We start from the raw sequence: 21,017 nt of genomic DNA on the forward strand, positions 1-21,017 counted from the left end.
AACCCATGAGCCATGCCAGCCAGGGCTATATCTTAAGTTTTTATCATGGACCACTGTCAGAATTATATGGCAATTTTAAAAAATGCATTTGCATTAATCCAACACAGACCTACTAGGTCAGAATATCTGCAGATGGCACTGATCCTCTCTTATGGAGATCTCTGGTTGATAGCCTCTGTCAGTAGTGAGGAGAAAGCCTCAAGTTAGCCTCATTATCTTGTTGAACAACTTTTATGAAAAGAATGATTATGGAATTGAATGTAAAATCTACATGACTTTAATAAGTGAGACTTCCAATTAGTTAGGAGTCCTTAAAGGAGTAGTTCTTTTCATTTGTTGAGATAGTTTGGAAATGGGTAAGAAGTATTGTTGAGATCAAAGTAGAGATTTGCACTGTTGCACAGTATTTATTCACACTAATTCTTTATCATAGGGTTCTTTTTTTATGTCATAAACCTTTTGATGGAGAACATTTTATGTGCAAAACCAAAAACATACTACAAAGGAAATCAGTCATATTTGAAACATAGTTATTTAAATTTAAAAATTATGGCATGTGTGCTTCTTGATGCTTTAACAAATTTAGCAGAAGGTCTAATAATTACCATAATTTCAAAGTAACAATGAATTAGAATATTAGTATGTGCAACAACTTTTGTTATGAAAGCAATGTGAGTTCTGTTGGTGACAAAGTCACACCACTGCTAATAATACTGTAGTTTGCTGTTTATAGTCAAAATAGAAGGAAATGCTAAACTTGGTTAGCACTTAGTTTAAAAGATGGACCTCAGAATTAGAACCCCTGCTGGTTCAGCATCATAATTAGAGGTATTAGCCACGTTTTAGGCATAGTGTTTGCTATTCTACTGAGTGCTTTGAAGAAGTGGAGGTCTTAGCCCCTCAACATAGTGTGATATGCTACTGAGGGTGATGGACAGTGAGTGATACTTGGATTAAGAGATCATTCCTGCCCAGGCTGTAGTGGGTGCAGGGGTGATAGGTGAATCAAAATATTGACCAGCCCTAGCCGGTTTGGCTCAGTGGATAGAGCGTCGGCCCACAGACTGAAGGGTTCTGGGTTCAGTTCCGGTCAAGGGCACGTACCTTGGTTGCAGGCTCAGTCCCCAACCCTTTCACATCAATGTGTGTGTCTCTCTGCCTCTCCTCCTCCTCCCTTCCACTCTAAGAATCAATGGAAAAATATCCTCAGGTGAGGATTAACAACAACAAAATATATTGGCCAATTTTTTAAAAGTATCTTTTTATTTATTTTAGAGAGGAAGGGAGAGGGATACAGAGTTAGAATCACCAATGAGAGAGAAACATCAATCAGTTGCCTCCTGCACGCCCTGTACTAGGGATCGAACCCACAACCCAGGCATGCGCCTTGACCCGGAATTGAACCAGTGACCTTCTGGTTCATGGGTTGACGCTCAACCACTGAGCCACACCAGCTGGGCTAGCCAAATATTTTTAACCTTGTAGACTTTTTCTTGGTCTGTGACCAATTTTTAACTTGCTTTAACATTAGGTATAGAAAATGTGTGAAACTTCTTGAGAGTGCATCTTTAGTTTAGAATATAAAATAGCTAAATTACTTATTATCTTTACTTTCTCAGTTCAGAAAAGGCATTTTTAAAAATAAAGATTGGAAGAAGAAAAAAATTTTCTTAGAATGTATATAATAAAACTATTTTTTCATTAGATATTTTTATCCAAAGAGTTGAATTAATTTTATTTTAGGGCATGATGAATCATGAATAGAAAGTGAAACTCTGGTGTGGCCTACTTACCACAGCTCACTGGTGGGCCTGGGACTCATGAGTCAGGACGGCAGGAAGAGGCTGCACTTCAGAGAGGGTGCGGAGGGTGAAGTGGGGTCGGCACAAGAAGACTGGGCCTTCGCAGATGTTCATGATGATGAGGACATGCCATTCTTTCTTCCCGGACAGACAACATTGTGGAGCACTTAAAATAAGTGTAGTTGTCCCTGCTTGTCATTTGACACCTAGTGCTTCCCTCACAGGTTCCCCTTTATGGGCCCGTCGGTGCCTGGAGCGCAGACAGGTGACGGCCAGACTCTCCTGCCACAGGCCATTCCTCAGGTATTGTCACCAAAACCATACTGTCCTGTTCCTGACAGACCTCTTCTGCCCAGCGAGGCCACTTCTAGGAAGACATAGGAGCTTAGATATCTGTTCAGCAGGAATAAAGACTTTCTTATTAAGACTAAAATTGACCACAGTTTCTGAACAGGACCCATATATTTAAGGGTAGAAAGTCACTTGAGGGCAACCAAGTGCTTAGGGTTTCTGATTCTACATTTATTTATTTCTGTTGCTGACACTGTTACCGATGTCCCCACTCCCTCCTCCTCTGCTCCTCTCCACCCAGCCCACCCAACCCCCGGCCTTCCCCACATAGTTGTCGTGTCCATGTCCATGGGCTATGCATATATGTTCTTTGGTTAATCTCTTGGGTTTTTATTTTGGACTCCACAAAGACATTTTCATGTTCTGCATTTTGGATTTAATTCATTATTTTTAAAAATGTAAATCTGTTATAAACAGTAGAAAACGATTGTAATCATTCTATTTAGATACAGTCATGTTCTGCTATTTATTCCTTGGAATAAATTAGTCTTTTGGATATTCACCATTCATGATAATCATCTTGAAGTATAAATTTGAGTGTCAAGCAATGTTAGGGAAAGTAGACCTGCTCATCTCATACAGAGTTTTCTTCAATGATTTTTTTTTCAAGCATCTGCCTACATTTTAAAAAAAGGCAAACTACCTGTTAAGTGACCTACTACATGTCTTTGTGGAATCTTCTTTTCTGCCCGGCAATTTGTGCTTCAGCTTTATTATGCTGATTACTATGTTTTTATTATTAAAAGAAGAGAGACCATCTTGCATCTCAGGCGGTGGAAAAAACATAGGCTTCATAGATGAGTTTTTATAAAAACTCAGTTCCACTCTAAATTTCCTATGCAAAGTTTGTATACGTCCTGTGACCTGCATTTTTTCCTACCTGTCCAATGGTCTCCAGCCTCGCAGTGTAAGGGTTACATACAGCACATTCTGGCTGCTAGTGTCTTTTACAATCGTTACCTTGTGTACAGCTCATGTCTAACAGAACTTGTAACGACTGATTAATATTTTCTCAAAGTTAAACGTATTAGATTGTGAAATTAAAAACTGTTTATTCAGTCACCCTGGAAGAAACAAGACATTTAATTTAAAAAATGAGACTAATATTTTCAATTACTTGTACATCTTAGAGACGTCGGGTTTTGTTAATGAAGAAGTGTGTGCTGTGAAGTGGGATCTAGTCAATCCAGAACCCATGTTTATGTCTTAATTGCAGAAGAAACCAGGTGGATTTCATAAAAAAGTGGAGTTTTACATGATCTCTAGCTATGTGCTAGCAGTATTTGATTTGCCCTACTATTGTATTTCCGATGGATCATCCCTTACCTCACACGTTTTTCAACTGAAATCTATGAAATGAAATAGTTCAGAGATAATTTAAAATTTTCAGAAAATAGGTTTTCACCACTCAACTCATCTACTTTTTATTAAAAGGAGAGCTTTAAAGATGTCTTAGGAAATTAAAGGTTTTTTTTCACTCCCTTCCATTTCTTTCTCTTTCTTTTTAAAAAAATTTTCCCCCCTTTAACTGAAATGTGGAATAAACCTATTTGTAAATTTTACTTATTTTAGGATGGCAGTATAACACATCAGCTTTCTAGGCCTAATCCTCCAAATTTTGGTCCAGGCTTTGTCAGTAAGTATAAATCTAATAAGTCACCTGTTCTCTGGGGATTGCTTGTTTGCGCTCTGTGTTCTAAAAACGTGGAGTTAGTGTAGGTGTGTTTTTCAGTCTGAGTGCCCTCATCTTTTATGAAACCTTATTTGGTGTCTTTTCCTCAAGGCATGGATTTTCATTGCTTTTTTTCTCTATGCATGAAGAATTATAGTTAGGTAAATATTTTAATACAGAAAAATCACCTTTCCCATTCTCTTCGGTATTGTTGCTGGGTTTTTTGTTTGTTTTATATGTAGATTGGGCACTTTACAACTAGAATTTAGCCTTTTCTTGCTCTAATGACTGTCTGCCTCTGTGACAAGGACACTAAATGGGAACAACATAGGAAATGTGCTTAGGAATCATTTGGGTTAGCAGCATGGTGTGAAGGGCAAGGATGCAGGATGCCACTGAGTCCTTTTGAGTTATCTCCAGGGGTCCCAAGGTGGTTCAGGATAGTATTTAAAGTTCTCCCCAAACTGAACCTTTCTGAAATCTTCAGACTGTTTAGCTAACTTTTTTTTTTTTTCACCATTATTTTTCATTTTGCTCACCTCTGCTCTCCTGGTTCCAGAAACCAGAAAGGCTTTCCTTGCGGTAGGTCTCATTCTACCAGAAGCAGAACTTCTGAAACCTTGTTGAAAAAGCCTGTTCTTAAACAAATGCCCTTCAAATTTAGACTAGATTTCAAGTTCATACATGTACTGGGACTTCTGGGTTTAGGAACAAACCCAAAGTCTGACCCATTAAAATTCCCCTGCATTAATTATTATCATAATTTGAACACATTTCTCATTAAAAACAAACTGCTGTAACCAACTGGCTTTTTCTGGCTTTACTGTGCCCATTGATTGGCTTTGGTTGCATTCTCACTGTATGACAATATTGCTATCACTGATGTAATTTTTCAGCGAATTTCCTTCCTGAAATTGTACTTACTCATTTCTTTGTCTTCAAAAAGGTATATTCTGAATTTCACTACCATGAGATGACTTTTTTTTTTTTTTTAACTTGGAATCAGTGACGTGAAGTGCCCTTAAAGAATAAAGAAGGACTGTTGGTACAAGATGAAGAGATATAACTATTTTGGGGCAATATCAATGACAGTCATAAAAGTAGTCAAGATTTTACTTGGTTAATTAAAGATTTTACTTTACTTATACAAGTACTAAATTATAAAATTCATAAGTTACCGATGTTTTTAACTTAGAGATTTCCTTTATAAAACATAGACTTCAGATTGTCCTTTCTACGGCATTCTAGGTTCCCTCCTTCTCGGTTCAGGACATGTTTTCACTATTGAGAAAAGGGGTAACCCTTAAAACTTAGGGAAATTCACATGGGAAAGGATACCAAACCTATGCTTTGGACCTTAATAGGATACATGTGTCTTACTTTGTCTCTTCAAAGTCTGTAAATGTGACTTAATGAAATACACACATGAGTTAGAGAACTTGGTAGTTGAGCAGATTGTTTTTATCTGTTAGATAAAAGTCATCTGCTTTCAGAAACTGGATTTATAGTCTTGATAAGTATGAAGGTAGCCTGTGAGCTAAAAACATGCATTCTTTGGTTTTCTCAAATAAATATTTTTCTAAAATCTCCTACTTTATAGTTAAATTATGGTCTAATGTTTAGTATCATGTTTTCAGAATACCTATTACAAGGTCATGGTAAAATGCATTTCCTTACAAAATGGATTTGTGTAACTTTTTATTGGACTCTAGAAAATTAACAGAGCTGATTTTTTCATTATCCACTCAGATGACTCCCAACGTAAGCAATACGAAGAGTGGCTTCAGGAGACCCAGCAGCTGCTTCAGATGCAGCAGAAATACCTCGAAGAACAAATCGGCGCGCACAGAAAATCCAAGAAGGCCCTCTCGGCCAAGCAGCGCACCGCCAAGAAGGCCGGGCGTGAGTTCCCAGAAGAGGATGCGGAGCAACTCAAGCATGTGACTGAGCAGCAGAGCATGGTTCAGAAGCAGCTGGAGCAGGTAACGGCCGCCTCTGCACGGCGGGCAGGCGTTGGCGAGTGGACGCAGGGCTTGATTAGCGTTGGGCAGACGCAGGAGCAACTTGTGGGCCTCTCACTAACCGAGGAAGTGACAGCCAGTCCTTCCCTGGAGTGGTAGTCACACAGCACATATTTAATAAGTGCCACTGAAGAGGTTAATTCATAACCCTGACCTAGAGGAGCCGCTTCCACACTCTGGTATGAAACCTGGGACAGCCAGGGAAATCCAGGTACTTACCCTGCCTAAAAAATCCCTCTGGCGGTCCTCAGCTCCACTGAGCAGAGCTCACGGGAACCCTGGTTCAGGCGGGAACAAGAATTGGGCCCTAGAAGTATTTGTTCACTTGGAGTTGACCGTTGCTTGCCCATTGTCTTTAGTTCCCTGGTTTCTAGTGAAATTTCAGATAAAGCATTTGAGTCATTCTGGTGATTCATTTTCATAGTATTTTTATTAATATTTCTAAAATATTTCTAAAATACATGGTATATTTTATGAAAAGTACTCATTCCTGAAAAATGAAACCATTCTGCTGTTATCTTCCATTACAAACCAGAACATATTTCTCAAAATGTTCATTGAAGTAACAATTATACTTAAAAAGAAGTAAAACTTTAACTTTTTATTTAAAATTAAACAGTAACTGTTCAACATGGGCTAAGAGCCCGCTCCTAGGTATTTACCTAAGTGAATGAGAAACCTGGCTTCACGCAGAAGCCTGTACCAAATGTAAGAGCTCTACTCATAGTCACCGAAACCTGGGAACAACCCAGGTGTCCTTCAGGGGTGAATTGTCGGACAGAGTGTTGTGTATGCACACCGTGGAGGACTACACAGAATTACCTGAATGGATCTCGAGAACATTATACTGAGTAAAAGATGCTAATCCCCGACTGTTATAGGCTACTCTATTTGTATGACATTCTTGAAATGACAGAGTTATAAAAATGGACCATAGAGGTTTCCAGGGCTAAGGGATGAGGGAAGAAGGTGTGACTGCTAAGGGGTAGGTCACATGAAGGAATTTTCTTTTTTTAAAAATATATTTTATTGATTTTTTTACAGAGAGGAAGGGATATGGAGAGGGATAGAGAGTTAGAAACATTGATGAGAGAGAAACGTCAATTCAGCTGCCTCCTGCACACCTCCTACTGGGGATGTGCCTGCAACCAAGGTACATGCCCTTGACTGGAATTGAACCTGGGACCCTTCAGTCCGCAGGCTGACGCTCTCCACTGAGCCAAACCGGTCAGGGCTGAAGGAATTTTCTGTATCTTGATTGTGGCGATGGCTACACCACTGTCTCTGTGCGTTAACATTAATGGAATTGTCTACCCAAAAAGTCACCTTTGCTTCTAACTGTCTATTTTAACTTTTAAAATAAAATTGAAAAGTAATCTAAATGTTAATATAGAAAGGGAGGCATTCAGAGTAGATTGACAGAAATTGGAGTGTTTTCTCTGTAATGAACACTCTAGTAAACAACCTTCTCTACCACCTTCCAAAGACGTGAGTATTAAACCATGGCACACACAAAGGATCTGAGTCCTCACAGAGGTGAGTGCATGCTCACTCACACTGACGATGGAATTAGGGTTTTTGACTCAAATGACTTATCTGCAAGCTACACTGAGGCTAATCCAGAGTGAGAGGTTTCTTTTCTCTTTAAATTTACTCGCTGGGTTTGTGCTTATTGCAAGTAAATGTTCTTTTAAGGGTATTTCTTATAAAGTAATTTTAGCATTTTCATTGCCTTCAGTGTATTTTTATAACTTCTCTATGCTAAGGGCCTAATTTTGTATCCATGCATCAAGTACTCACAGAAGCTAATACTGAACTTGGAAAATGGGCATCTCATCTGTTACTGTATAGTTGTCAACAATCCATTGTATCTCAGTAAAGTAAGCAATTGCTGACAATGTTTTCTGAAGTATTTTTAAATGTCCTGGGAAAGGCAGGGACCACCACCTTCTATGTTCCAGGTACTGAGGTGTTCAGTGTCTATCATACTGCTTCCCCAATCCAGTGGTTCTCAACCTTCCTAATGCCGCGACCCTTTAATACAGTTCCTCATGTTGTGGTGACCCCCAACCATAAAATTATTTTCGTTGCTACTTCATAACTGTAATGTTGCTACTGTTATGAATCGTCATGTAAATATCTGATTGCAGAATGTATTTTCATTGTTACAAATTGAACATAATTAAAGCATAGTGATAGATCACAAAAACAATATGTAATTATATATATGTTTTCCGATGGTCTTAGGCGACCCCTGTGAAAGGGTCCTTCGACCCCCAAAGGGGTCGCGACCCACAGGTTGAGAACCACTTCCCCAATCCAATGCCAGTAAACGGGTCAGAAAAGATAAGAAAAAAGTTAGAAGTTACACAGCTACTGGAGAGCAGGTCAGAACCATCACATGCAGAGAATGTGCCAGTTGGCCAGGGAAACTGTTAGAACTACTGGTATAATATGCATACATCCAAAATTGGAGTGGTTTTGAAGGATGCGAATGTCACCCAGAGCCTCTCCCTCCCAGCTCCCTAAGGGAGGCCATGCGCCCCCAGGACTTGGGCAGGGTCTCCCTTGGGATGAGTCTATGGCATCTTGCACTGGGGCACAGAGGATTTTGGAATGAAGTAACTGACACCAGTCAGTTAGGGCGCTACTAGGAGCTATTCAGAACATTACCTTGGGCCTGTACACATTTCAGAAATCATCACTTGAGCATGTTAGCTGTTAAATGCAGAGTTTTCCAATCCAGTCTTTTTAACCTGAAGGGGAGGGTGTGGAACACATGCCAGTAGTTATCCTAACATGTCGAGCCATTTTGTATATTGAAGAAGTGAAATTGTAACATGTTTCAATGGTAAATTTGAGTTAAATCTCACAGTTACTCTAAACTTGTGTACTAATGTCACTTCTAAGGTGTCGCAGTTAATGATTCCTGTGGCGTTTTTATTGTTTTGTGCAGTTTAAATAGTTTGACTTTCACAGTAAGGTTTTCTTACTATTCATTTCAGAAAATTGTTTCAAATTTGTTTTTGGTATTTCATAAGTAAAGAAATTTTACAGATGATAGAAAAATTCTATTGTTAAAAAAGATTGGCAACCTTTAGTTAATGTTTATCAATCCAACTTTTTGTGATTTTGCCCTTTGCCTCAGCCAAATATGTTTGCCTGTATTAAGATCGAACTGCTTTCGGTATAACCCCCAGAGCCCTTGGGCACCTGCAGCACCATCCATGAGTGAGATTTAACTCTTCTTGCAGATCCGGAAGCAGCAGAAGGAGCACGCGGAGCTGATGGAGGATTACCGGATCAAGCAGCAGCAGCAGCAGCAGCAGCAGCATGCAATGGCCCCACCTGCTGTCATGCCCAGGGTGCCGCCCCCCATTCCCGGAGCTGCCCCACCTGCCATGGGCCCGCCCACCTTCCCCCTGGTGGCCCAGCCACTGCAGCACTCAGCTGTCATTCCTGGCCACACCAGCCCCGCACGGATGCCTGGCTTACCCGGATGGCAGCCTCCCAGTGCCCCTGCTCACCTCCCCCTCAACCCTCCCCGGGTCCAGCCTCCAGTTGCCCAATTACCAATGAAAACATGTACATCAGCCCCAGGGACAGCACCCAATGCAAATCCACAGAGCGGCCCGCCCCCACGGGTGGAGTTTGATGACAACAACCCCTTTAGTGAAAGTTTTCAAGAACGGGAACGGAAGGAGCGTCTCCGAGAACAGCAGGAGAGGCAGCGAATCCAGCTCATGCAGGAGGTGGACCGTCAGCGAGCCCTGCAGCAGAGGATGGAGCTGGAGCAGCACGGCCTGATCGGTCCGGAGCTGAGCGCAAGGACAGCCGTGCCCCAGGCCCCATTCTACGGCCCTGACCTGCCTTGTGACTTCCTGCAGCCGCCACGGCCCCTTCCGCAGTCTCCTCAACAGCAGCAGCAGGTGGGCCAGGTTTTGCAGCAGCAGAGCATGCCACAAGGGTCTGTGAATTCACCCCCCACCCCAACTTTCATGCAGACCAACGAGCGAAGACAGTTAGGACCCCCCTCGTTGGTCCCCGACTCGTTGTCAGTTCCTGGCGGGAGCCCAACCTTCCACCCTGGTAAGCAGGCGCACAGCAGTCTTCCCGGGGCTGGCTTCCAGCAGTCCCCCGTGAGGGCTCCTTTCACACCTGCCTTGCCCACAGCATCGCCAGGAGCCAACAGCAGTCTCCCCTGTGGCCAAGACCCTGCCTTAACCCATGGACAAGGTTACCCCGGATCGGCCCAGTCTCTCATTCAACTGTATTCTGATATCATCCCAGAGGAAAAGGGGAAGAAGAAAAGAACAAGAAAAAAGAAGAAAGATGATGACGTGGAGTCCACCAAGGCACCGTCCACTCCACACTCAGATATCACTGCTCCCCCGACCCCGAGTGTCTCTGAAACTACCTCCACACCCACAGTCCACACGCCCAGCGAGCTGCCTCTGCAAGGAGAGCCCGAGCCGGGGGAAGCAGCTGGCTCGTCGGTTGTAAGCGCGGCCGCAGGCCAGCGGTGTACAGACCTGGAAAACAGCCTGCCCCACGAGGAGTTCTCACAAGGAACCCCCCATCAGCAGACGTCCGCCACTGCAGGGGCGGACACGCGGCCCGCGAGCACTCCTGCCACGGTTGAAGAGGTCACGCCGGAGATGGCCGAGCCCCAGCAGTGCCCAGGCCCCGAGGGGCCTCCCTCAGAGGGACAGGCTGGGAGTCAGGCAGGAGACGCAGCTGTGGTCTGTCCCATCTCCTCAGGGCAGAGCCCTCCCCCTGCTGCCAAAGGAGATGTGGGCAATGAGCTTCTGAAGCACCTGCTGAAAAACAAGAAGGCCGCTGCCCTCGTGACCCAGAAACCTGAAGGCAGTTGTTGCCCACAAGACAACAGCACGAAGGACAGCAAGCCGGCGGAGAGGCAGAACCCAGCCAGAGGACCGGTAAGTGCGCCCCGCCCGTGCCGCTGTCTCCTGTTCCCCCGGCGGGTGCTGCGCAGGCCCGTGTTCACGCCGGCTCGACAGGACCGCTGTGTTTTCTTGGCTTTGCCTTCATGGATCCATGTTCTGATGTAGACACATATATGTTAAGTAATGATGTGTATACTTTGTTTTTCAAAACTCAGAGACGTGGTGACGCTTTTCAGATGTAACCTGGGCCTGTCAGCTGATCTCTTCCCACATCAGGCTGCTCTAACTAAAGCGAAGAAGCAAATGTGTGTCTTACTGGGAAAGCGTGTGTTTTCCATGGACCTTTGAAACACACCAGGGCTCCCTCTCAGGCAGCCCCCGTGTCGCATGTATTAACACGCAATGCTATACAAATGCAGCCCTACACACAGGTGCTAGTTTACCTTTGTCCTGTTTCATGTATCAGTAGTTTGCTCTTTGGGTTTGCTTTAGTTTTTTATTTTTCGCTTTTACAAAGGGCCGTGTAAATACATCTTTACAGGATTCCAGCCCCCGCATTTTAATGAACTTCCATGAGATGGTTCTCAAACTGGGGTTCCTGGGTTACAGGAACAGTTTTGCTTCTTTGTCTTTCAGAAGCTGTAGTACGTTCCTGTGTATTCATAAGCTTTCCCACAGTGCTGCTCACATTGCGTTTCCATTTTTTACAGTATTATCTAGTGGTACAGAGCCTAGCTATAGGCAAGTGTTGGCTTCCTTTTCTCTTGTTTGACTGTTCAGGAGAGGGTGGCTGTTGAGTCGATAGATCTATGTAATTTTTGTAAATTTCAGTTAGTGGTAATACTTTCTCAGCCTCTTTGTCACCAGCAGATATGCCCAGTCTCCAGCTACCCGCTGCCCCGCGGGACAGTGAACTCTTGCAGTGCCCGAGTGCCCTTATGTCCTCACCCTCCCACGTGCTGTGTGGCCCGCAGCTCCCCTTGGCGTTTATATCCAGCCAGTGTCTTTTTCCTTTGAGAACTCAGTTCTGGAACCGTCTTCTCCAGGCGCCTTTCTCAAACACATCTTGCAGCCCCTGCTCACGTGCTTAGCAAGGAGTCAGCACTCGGGTAGTGAAGTGAAGTCCTAGTAATGGCAATCAGGTAGAGAAAGGGGTGAGATTAATCATGTATGTATAAATGTTTGGGTTCTGGGGGGGGGGGGGTCGCAGGGGCAGGCACACTGTTAACAGGGGTAACGAGTCCTGACCACACTCCTGGCGTTGGGCCATGCTGAGCACTTGTCCTGACATATCATTTTCCCCACTTTGCAGATGAAGAACTTCATGTACTTAAGTCCCATGTAGGCAACATCGTGGTGGCAGTAGGTGGGTAGGCCCAGTGCTGCTCCACACTGTTCCCCTCGGCAGCTGGCATTAGGAGAGGGCACCCTCCTCGTCGGAGTGGGGGTCCCACCACTCCCATTTGGATGAGGTCCGTGTCTCAGCGCTTCCCAGCTGTCGTCCTGGGAAGCACCCTTTCTGTACCTTGGTCTCCTCACCTGGAAAACAGGACCTACATCCCCTGTTGTATGGGGTTGCCACAAGGATTGCAGAAGCTAAAGCACAAATAGTGCTTGTGATATTTTATACAAGGTTCATACCTTTGACCCACCAACTGTACATTTAGGAGTCTGGCATCAGGGATGTAAGATTCTAATATGTGCAAAGATGTAACTACATGAATAGCTAAGATCCTGTCTCTACTAACAGAGAAAAAGAGAGGGGGAAAAAAACAACCTAGACTCACTATAGCAGCTATCGGTTAAATCATTATTTAATGTCTCAAAGTCTGAATGACATACAGGGTTTTCTGCAGCCATTTCATTTTGCTATGTAAGAATGTTCAGTGCCAGAACATTCTAACCAGGGGCAGGCATAGAGTCAAGAAAAGCCATATAGGGGAGAACCAAGATGGCGGCATAGGTTAACGCCGGAGTTTGCTGCTTTGAACAACTACTTCAAAAGTGAAACTAGAACACGGAACGGACATCGCCCAGAACCACAGGAACGCTGGCTGAGTGGAAGTCCTACAACTAGGAGGAAAGAGAAACGCATACGGACACTCAGAGGAGGCGCAGTGCTGAAGTCAAATTCTGAGGTGCGGAGCGCGCGGAGCGGGCTGGCGGCGGAGGGCACGGTTGTTGTTTTCAATCGGGAGGGAGTCGCAGACTCTGAGCTCCAGATCCGGGCGAGTCTTTAGGGACCCAGACTCAAACGGGAGAAGCGGGACTGTCTGGCTTCGGTCAGAGCGAGTGCAGCTTTCTCTCCGAGCTTTGCAGCGGGTGCTGGGACTCAGAGAGGCAGAGCCCCTCGGGACAGGACTGAGAGCCGCCATAACTGCTCTCTCTGGCCCACCCTGTTGATCCTGTGCGACCCGCCCTGCCCACGCCCTGCACAGAGGCATTTGCCGGATAGCCTCAGGCAAAGGCTAGATTAGCACCTCCCTAGAGGACAGAAGTTCTCTCACTGCTGACACAGTTGATTCTCATTGCCACTTGGCCTGGAGGTCAAACCCTCCCTGGAATTAGCTACAACAATCAAGATTTATCTATAAGACTGATAACAAAGACCACTAGGGGGTGCACCAAGGAAGCATAACAAAATGCGGAGACAAAGAAACAGGACAAAATTGTCAATGGAAGAAATAGAGTTCAGAACCACACTTTTAAGGTCTCTCAAGAACTGTTTAGAAGCTGCCGATAAACTTAATGAGATCTACACGAAAACTAATAAGACCCTCGATCTTATATTGGGGAACCAACTAGAAATTAAGCACACACGGACTGAAATAACGAATATTATACAGACGCCCGACAGCAGACCAGAGGAGCGCAAGAATCAAGTCAATGATTTGAAATGCGAGGAAGCAAAAAACATCCAACCGGAAAAGCAAAATGAAAAAAGAATCCAAAAATGCGAGGATAGTGTAAGGAGCCTCTGGGACAGCTTCAAGCGTACCAACATCAGAATTATAGGGGTGCCAGAAGATGAGAGAGACCAAGATATTGAAAACCTATTTGAAGAAATAATGACAGAAAACTTCCCCCACCTGGTGAAAGAAATGGACTTACAGGTCCAAGAAGCGCGGAGAACCCCAAACAAAAGGAATCCAAAGAGGACCACACCAAGACACATCATCATTAAAATGCCAAGAGCAAAAGATAAAGAGAGAATCTTAAAAACAGCAAGAGAAAGAAACTCAGTTACCTACAAGGGAATACCCATACGACTGTCAGCTGATTTCTCAACAGAAACTTTGCAGGCCAGAAGGGAGTGGCAAGAAATATTCAAAGTGATGAATACCAAGAACCTACAACCAAGATTACTTTATCCAGCAAAGCTATCATTCAGAATTGAAGGTCAGATAAAGAGCTTCACAGATAAGGAAAAGCTAAAGGAGTTCATCACCACCAAACCAGGATTATATGAAATGCTGAAAGGTATCCTTTAAGAAGAGGAAGAGGAAGAAAAAGGTAAAGATACAAATTATGAACAACAAATATGCATCTATCAACAAGTGAATCTAAGAATCAAGTGAATAAATAATCTGATGAACAGAATGAACTGTTGATTATAATAGAATCAGGGACATAGAAAGGGAATGGACTGACTATTCTTGGGGGGGAAAGGGGTGTGGGAGATGTGGGAAGAGACTGGACAAAAATCGTGCACCTATGGATGAGGACAGTGGGTGGGGAGTGAGGGCGGAGGGTGGGGCGGGAACTGGGAGGAGGGGAGTTATGGGGGGAAAAAAAAGGGAACAAATGTAATAATCTGAACAATTAAGATTTAATTAAAAAAAAAAAAAAAAAAGAATGTTCAGTGTCTTGGGGAACCTGTCAAGTTTAAAAAGCAGCAACCCAAACAAAAGAAAGCAAAATGCAATCTGTTGTATTTTTTAAAAATTATTTTATTTTTCAATCTGTTGTATTTTTAACAAAATACATGTAGGCACCCATAAAAGATCGCAAACAGATACATTAAAATGTTGACTATTTTTGTTAGTTTCGTTTTTTAACCCTCACCCGAGGATATTTTTCCATTGGTTTTTAGAGAGTGGAAGGGAGAGGGAGAGACAGAGAGAAACATCAATGTGAGAGAGACACATTGATTGGTTGCCTCCCACATGCGCCTTGACTAGTGCTGGGATTGAGCCTGCAACCAAGGTACAAGTCCTTGACTGGAATTGAACCCAGGACCCTTCAGTCTGCAGTCCAACGCTCCACTGAGCCAAACCGGCTAAGGCAAAACGTTGACTTTTTAATCTCAGGCGTACTTTCCGATGATGTTTGTGTTCTTCTATAGTTAAATGTATTCTTTGAAATGTAGTAATATCAGCTTTCTAAGGGGTTGTGAGGATTAGAGATAATCTGTGCCTGGCCCACTCACACTTACACAAGCGATTACATATTAGTCTCTTAAAAGCCAGTGAGCAATCTTAGGCACTTGCTTTGCAGACTTCAGTCCTTGGGATCAGCAGTGTGACCTCACCCAGAGCCTTTTCAGAAATGCAGAATCACATGCCCAACACAGACCTACCAATATGTTCTCATAAGATCCCAGGAAATTCCTATACATGTGCAGAGAACGGCTCTAGGACTGAGGTTCCCCAAACTAATGTATCAGAATCACCTGGAGCCCTCACTCCCAGGTGTCTGATTCAGTAGGTGTGGGTGGGGCCAGAAAACATGCATTTCCAACCCATCCAGGTGATGCACACTCTGCGGCGGTGATAGCCCTCTGAGAACCTCGAATCCGGCCCAGGTGGGTGGGCAGCCTGAGCCTGCTTCCACCTCTTCTTTGTAGGAGCTCAGAATGGTTTATACATTTTTAAATGGTTGGAAAAAAAATCTAATGAGTAATATTTTTCAACATGTGAAAATCTCACTAGATTCAAGGTTCAGTGTCCATGAATTTAAGTTTTATTGGGACACAGCCAACGTTGTCATTTATGGATTATCCATGGCTGCCTTTGCAGTATTGGGCCGAGAACTGAATCGTTGGGACAGATGCTGTACGGCCCACAGAGGCTAAGATGTTCACTACGTGGCGCTTTGCAGAAAAATGTGCTGTCCATGCTCTAACCCATTTAGATTATATCTGGAAACTATAATCTTCAAAACCCTTAAAGATTCATTAAAAGAAGTTCAGCAGCTATAGTTGCCTATAGCAAATTTAGAAATAATGGCCCTAAAGAAAACTGTATTTTTAGGTGTCAATAGCACTGACTTTAAAACCTCTTCAAGGACTGATTTATTCTCACTTCTTAATTATAAAGACAAAAGTAAAGAAAGGTTTGTTGGCTATCACGTAACTTCTTTTTCATCGACTCCAAGTAAACAGCAATAGGCAGTGAGTCAAATGCATGATTGGGAGCGGATCTACATGCCCAGTGTTGTTGTTTATTGATCTGAGGCCAGTTCTCAACTAGAGGTGGGCAAGGTAAGGCTTCTCTGGAGCCTGCCATTGTCCCGCTGGCCTTGTACTTACCCACGCCGCAGGGGAGCCCAGGACCACTCAGCCAGACCCTGTGTGCAGGCCACAGCAGGGACTGGAGGTCTGGCCTGTCGCCGGCTCAGCACGGCTCGGCTGTGCTCCAAGTCAGGCTGTAGCAGTGCTTCCTCTGGAAGAGAAAGGAGCCTACTTAGGAGTTCTGCTCTTACCTCCAGCTTTGCAGCTCACCGACTTCCACACTTGAGAATGTTTGAAGAAAGGGATGATATTTTCAGAAAACAGTGAGAGCATTCGATGCCACTGTCTCCCCTCCTGAATTTTACTCCTCATGTTAGGAATGTGTGTCAGGGATTAGTATGAACTGCAAATCCATGTGTGAACAGTCCACTTACTTCTTAACTTTTCCAATTACATTAGCAAACTCTGGGAGCTCACACGCAAGGTGGTTTTGGATGTGGTAACAACCAGCTGCCAAAAGTAGATGGAGGAAGTGAAACCAAGAAACCACGGGGCAAACGGACCCAGAGGACAGGGGAGAAGGCAGCTCCTCGCTCAAAGAAAAGGAGAAAGGACGAGGAAGAGAAGCAGGCTGTGTGTTCTAGCAGCGACGCCTTTACCCACCTGAAGCAGGTGAGCCTTTCAAGGATGCGAGAACATCAAATGCATTTTTAGCCCTGAAGTAGAGAGTTACAGGGATAAAACATCTCAGCAAGGAGCCCAGTGAGTTCCTGTTTGCAAAACTGCAGCTTATCCTGTTGGCCCCGAAAGCACAGCACAAATGCATTGTCAGGGCAGCCGCTCAGCAGCTCAGCAGCAGGGGAACTCTGTCCACAGTACCTGGGAGTCTAAACACACAGACGTGCAGCTGCTGGTCTATCCCAGGCAGCGCTGCTTGCGGACCTTGTAATTGTCACCAAGGTGGGGCGTGGCCTCTGAGAGGTGCTACTGGGCACCAGGCCTGGTTCACACCGTGGCTCTTGCTGAGCAAAGATAAGGACGTGGTTTCCTTGTTAGATGCCTGGTAGCATCTCCCTAAAACAGACAAGAGTGGAGCCTATTTTAAAGTAGATCTTAAAGATTCAGCAGTCTCTCATTTATTCCAGCATTTTGCTACTTGAAATTTTTAAGTCTTATTTTTCTCAAGCCTGTTTGACTAAGTTGCCTCGGGTCTTAGAAAAGTTGAGAATCGCCCTGTTTTGTTTGCCGTGTACATTACTCTTAAATGTGTTTTTTAATAGCAGCTCTCTCTGCTCCCTCTAATGGAACCAATCATTGGAGTGAACTTTGCGCACTTTCTTCCTTATGGCAGTGGCCAATTTAATAGTGGGAATCGACTTCTAGGAACTTTTGGCAGTGCTACCCTTGACGGGGTTTCGGATTACTATTCTCAGTTGATCTACAAGGTATGTTTCTTTGCCAAGGTGTCACCTCGCTTCCTCGCTGGATACGTAGCAGCATTGGCAGAGCTTGTCTCATTTTTTCCGTCTAGTTTACATCTAATCTTCCAAGTTTCATTTAAACTTCAGTTTAGCTACAAGGTTAACATTATCTGGTGAAGTGTTTCTGATGTGAACATTTGAGATTTTTGTAGAGGAAAGATTAAAAATTGTGAAAAATATCCATTGTGTATTTCCATGGTGGAGAAAACACAGGGTGGGGCAGAAATAGGTTTACAGTTGTGAGTATGCAAAATAATTTATTATTGTATTATTACTTATTATTGAATTATTTTCCACACGAGCAACTATCAACCTACTTTTGTCCCATCATGTATTTCCCTATAACCTTTATTAACTCTTAAAACAAATCTAAGTTAATAGTAAATAATGAGGATTAAAACTATAGTTAGGAATTTACCCTGAAAAATTAAATGAAAAATATTTTTAAATGTATTTTATTTAATTAGGTACTAATTGCAATTATGCATTAATTCTTAGACTACTAAAATATCAAACCTAATCAGGTTTATCTTTTACACCAAGTTTTATAAAAGCCTCATTAGACACTCTTCGTTTTACATCTAACTTCTGCAAAAACAAATCTTTTTTGCAACAATATTTGAGAGTATCGCCTGTTTTCCTGAGGACTTCTCTTCTCACTTTACTGTTCAGCCTGTTCCCGGTGATGCTCATTTCTGCTGGTGTTGGCTTTCTCTTCAGCTAGAGCTGGCCTGCCTCTCGTAAATGCCTTCTGTCTGCTGCAAGCTGTTCTCCAGCACAACTGCGTCTTCATGAAACCCTTGGTCTCTGTCAGATTAGCATTTCACCTTGCCCTTGATTTGCATGTTGTTATTGGTAGATTCCCACAATCAAAAGTAAATGACAAATTGGTGACAAAGGTGAAGCAGGGAGAAATGTTTGGAGGAGGAACTACATTTGTGAATGACTCAGTCATTTTAGTATTATTGCTCCTGCTTTTGCTTAGAGATTTTGGACAATCCAGATTCTAATATCTAGGATGTGAGTTGCAATGATAGAATTAGGGCCACAAATTCTCAATTTTTTATAGAACTGGGGCATATCTTAATGAGAATTTAATAAAGGAATTTTTGAGAACTTTCTACAATGTATTGCTTGAATTTTAAAACTGTCCTTCACTGGCTACAGCTTGAAAGGAGTTGTATAGGATTGGATCAGGTGTAAATTTGCTTCTTGCTGTCAAAGCTGAGCGCTCAGGCTGGGCCAAGTAAGTGAAGGAGAACATGCTCACGCTGTCGTGAGTGTTTGTCCCACTAGAAAGCCTCGTGGCTTGGACACTTATTTTTTTTCTTGGTGTGAGTTAGGGAGGAAGAGGCACCTTGATCACATTTCTGTAGCCTTGCTCCCATGTGCTAAGAATTCACAGAACTATATTTTACAAGGTCATGGCTTATTTGCTCAGTAGCATGTAATTTAAAATTTTTTGGTCTCCTGCAGCAGAATAATTTAAGTAATCCTCCAACACCCCCTGCCTCTCTTCCTCCTACACCACCTCCTATGGCCTGTCAGAAGATGGCAAATGGCTTTGCGACAACTGAAGAGCTTGCTGGAAAAGCCGGAGTGTTAGTGAGCCACGAAGGTATGATGGGGCCTCGCTGGGACCCCTTGAGGAGTGTGCCTTTGCCAGCGGACGGGGAAGGTTGTGGTGGTCTTCCCACTCAGCAGTTCTGACTAAATGTATTCATGGTTGTGTTTGCTTTTCCAGTTACCAAAAGCCTCGGACCTAAACCATTCCATCTGCCGTTCCGACCGCAGGACGACTTGCTGGCCAGAGCCATTGCTCAAGGCCCAAAGACCGTCGATGTGCCAGCGTCACTGCCCACACCACCTCACAACAACCAGGAGGAGTTAAGGTAGTAGTTCTTTTTTTCACAGTATTTTGTAGTTATTCCATATTTGTGTAATGTATGTATGTATGTATGTATAATGATGTCTGTAGGAATACCCTGTAAAAACATTTAAGGGGCAAAATTTGGTGAATAATTTTCTTCAGAATTTGAAGTTTATAAAGCATTCTTGCTATTAAACAAAATTGGTTTGTGAATTGTTGAAATCTCATAATACTCAGATAGACATTAAGACAAAGGGAATTTCCATGTAAAATATTTTACAAGGTCATTGTCCTTTATAAGCTGTGAATGTGATTGATTTGGATTATTGATGCTCGCAGAGTCTAAAGTAGAAGACAAGTCACAGGCATCAGAGGTGCTTATTTCAGGACTTTCCTGTGCAGTTTTGTGACTTCTTTGTGTCAGTTCTTTAGTCCCAGGAATCTAACTGGGGGCTGTAGGTGCTTCCGTGCTTCATCAGGTCCTTCTGTCTCCCTTGGAAGATTTGATAACTACCTTCTACTTGATGAGACATCATTTAGTCTAAGCCTCTTACTTTATTAATGAGGCAGCTGTGGACCAAAGCGGAGAAGTGACTGGTTCAGATTGAGAACCCAGGTCTCCTTTTCCTCCTGTGCCTCTGCCAGAAATCGAAGTCTGACTCGAGAGCAGCTGGGGGCGGTGGCCTCTAGTGTGCGGGGGTACCCCGGTCAGCAGACCACCCGTGCCGGCTTCCCCAGGGACTCAGTCCACAAGCTGTGCTTGGGTCTCCTTTAGCATGGCAGCATCTCCCGGGGGAGGAGTGGGGTTCATGGGGTGTCCCACACTCTTTAGCCTGAGACCACACTTGTCCTCCAATCCCATTTTCCTTGGCAACCTCTAGCTTCTCATGCCACTGCCATGTCCAGAGAACCTCACGGTCCCTCTGGTGGAAGGGCCCACATTGATGTGTCGCATTGATTTTTCTTGTAGGATGCAGGACCACAGTGCTGACCGGGACAGTCCTGACAGCTTTGTCCCCTCATCCTCTCCTGAAAGCGTGGTGGGGGTGGAAGTGAGCAGATACCCTGATTTGTCCTTGGTCAAGGAGGAGCCCCCGGAGCCTGTGCCGTCGCCCATCATTCCGATTCTTCCCAGCAGCGCCGGCAAAGGTAGGAGAGACCTCGCCTGGCCTTTTCTGGCAGTGTGCTGATCTACTAAAGCTCACATTTTGGTTTTGAAAATCATTAACATTCGGTCTTCCCTGTCTCCCTCCCTCCCTCCCTTCCTTTTTCGTCCCCCCCCCCCCCCCCCCCCCCCCGCTTTCAGGTTCTGAGTCTAGACGGAATGACATTAAAACTGAGCCCGGCACTTTCTTGTTCTCACCACCTTTCGGTTCTTCACCAAACGGCCCCAGGTCGGGTCTAATATCTGTGGCCATCACTCTGCATCCAGCAGCTGCTGAGGTAAAGCTCACGTGGGTT

The 21,017-nt window shown here is 43.9% G+C and overlaps 1 protein-coding gene across 21 annotated transcripts in view; it reads left to right on the plus strand.

Moving 5' to 3' along the window:
• Window positions 1-21,017, plus strand: part of KMT2C (lysine methyltransferase 2C) — a 269,634-nt gene that overhangs the window by 229,549 nt on the left and 19,068 nt on the right. For 12 of the 21 annotated variants that reach the window (XM_059711413.1, XM_059711394.1, XM_059711398.1 and 9 more), the window contains 10 exons: window positions 2,027-2,105; window positions 3,726-3,789; window positions 5,575-5,807; window positions 9,101-10,786; window positions 16,665-16,877; window positions 17,486-17,650; window positions 19,163-19,304; window positions 19,431-19,578; window positions 20,527-20,705; window positions 20,863-20,999. In XM_059711413.1, coding sequence (XP_059567396.1) covers window positions 2,027-2,105; window positions 3,726-3,789; window positions 5,575-5,807; window positions 9,101-10,786; window positions 16,665-16,877; window positions 17,486-17,650; window positions 19,163-19,304; window positions 19,431-19,578; window positions 20,527-20,705; window positions 20,863-20,999 — 3,046 coding nt within the window. The remainder of the gene's footprint in view (window positions 1-2,026; window positions 2,106-3,725; window positions 3,790-5,574; window positions 5,808-9,100; window positions 10,787-16,664; window positions 16,878-17,485; window positions 17,651-19,162; window positions 19,305-19,430; window positions 19,579-20,526; window positions 20,706-20,862; window positions 21,000-21,017) is intronic. The other 9 variants (XM_059711406.1, XM_059711409.1, XM_059711415.1 and 6 more) reach the window with 7 other exon arrangements.

The sequence above is a fragment of the Myotis daubentonii genome, chromosome 10, assembly GCF_963259705.1.
Source record: "Myotis daubentonii chromosome 10, mMyoDau2.1, whole genome shotgun sequence".
NCBI lineage: Eukaryota > Metazoa > Chordata > Mammalia > Chiroptera > Vespertilionidae > Myotis > Myotis daubentonii.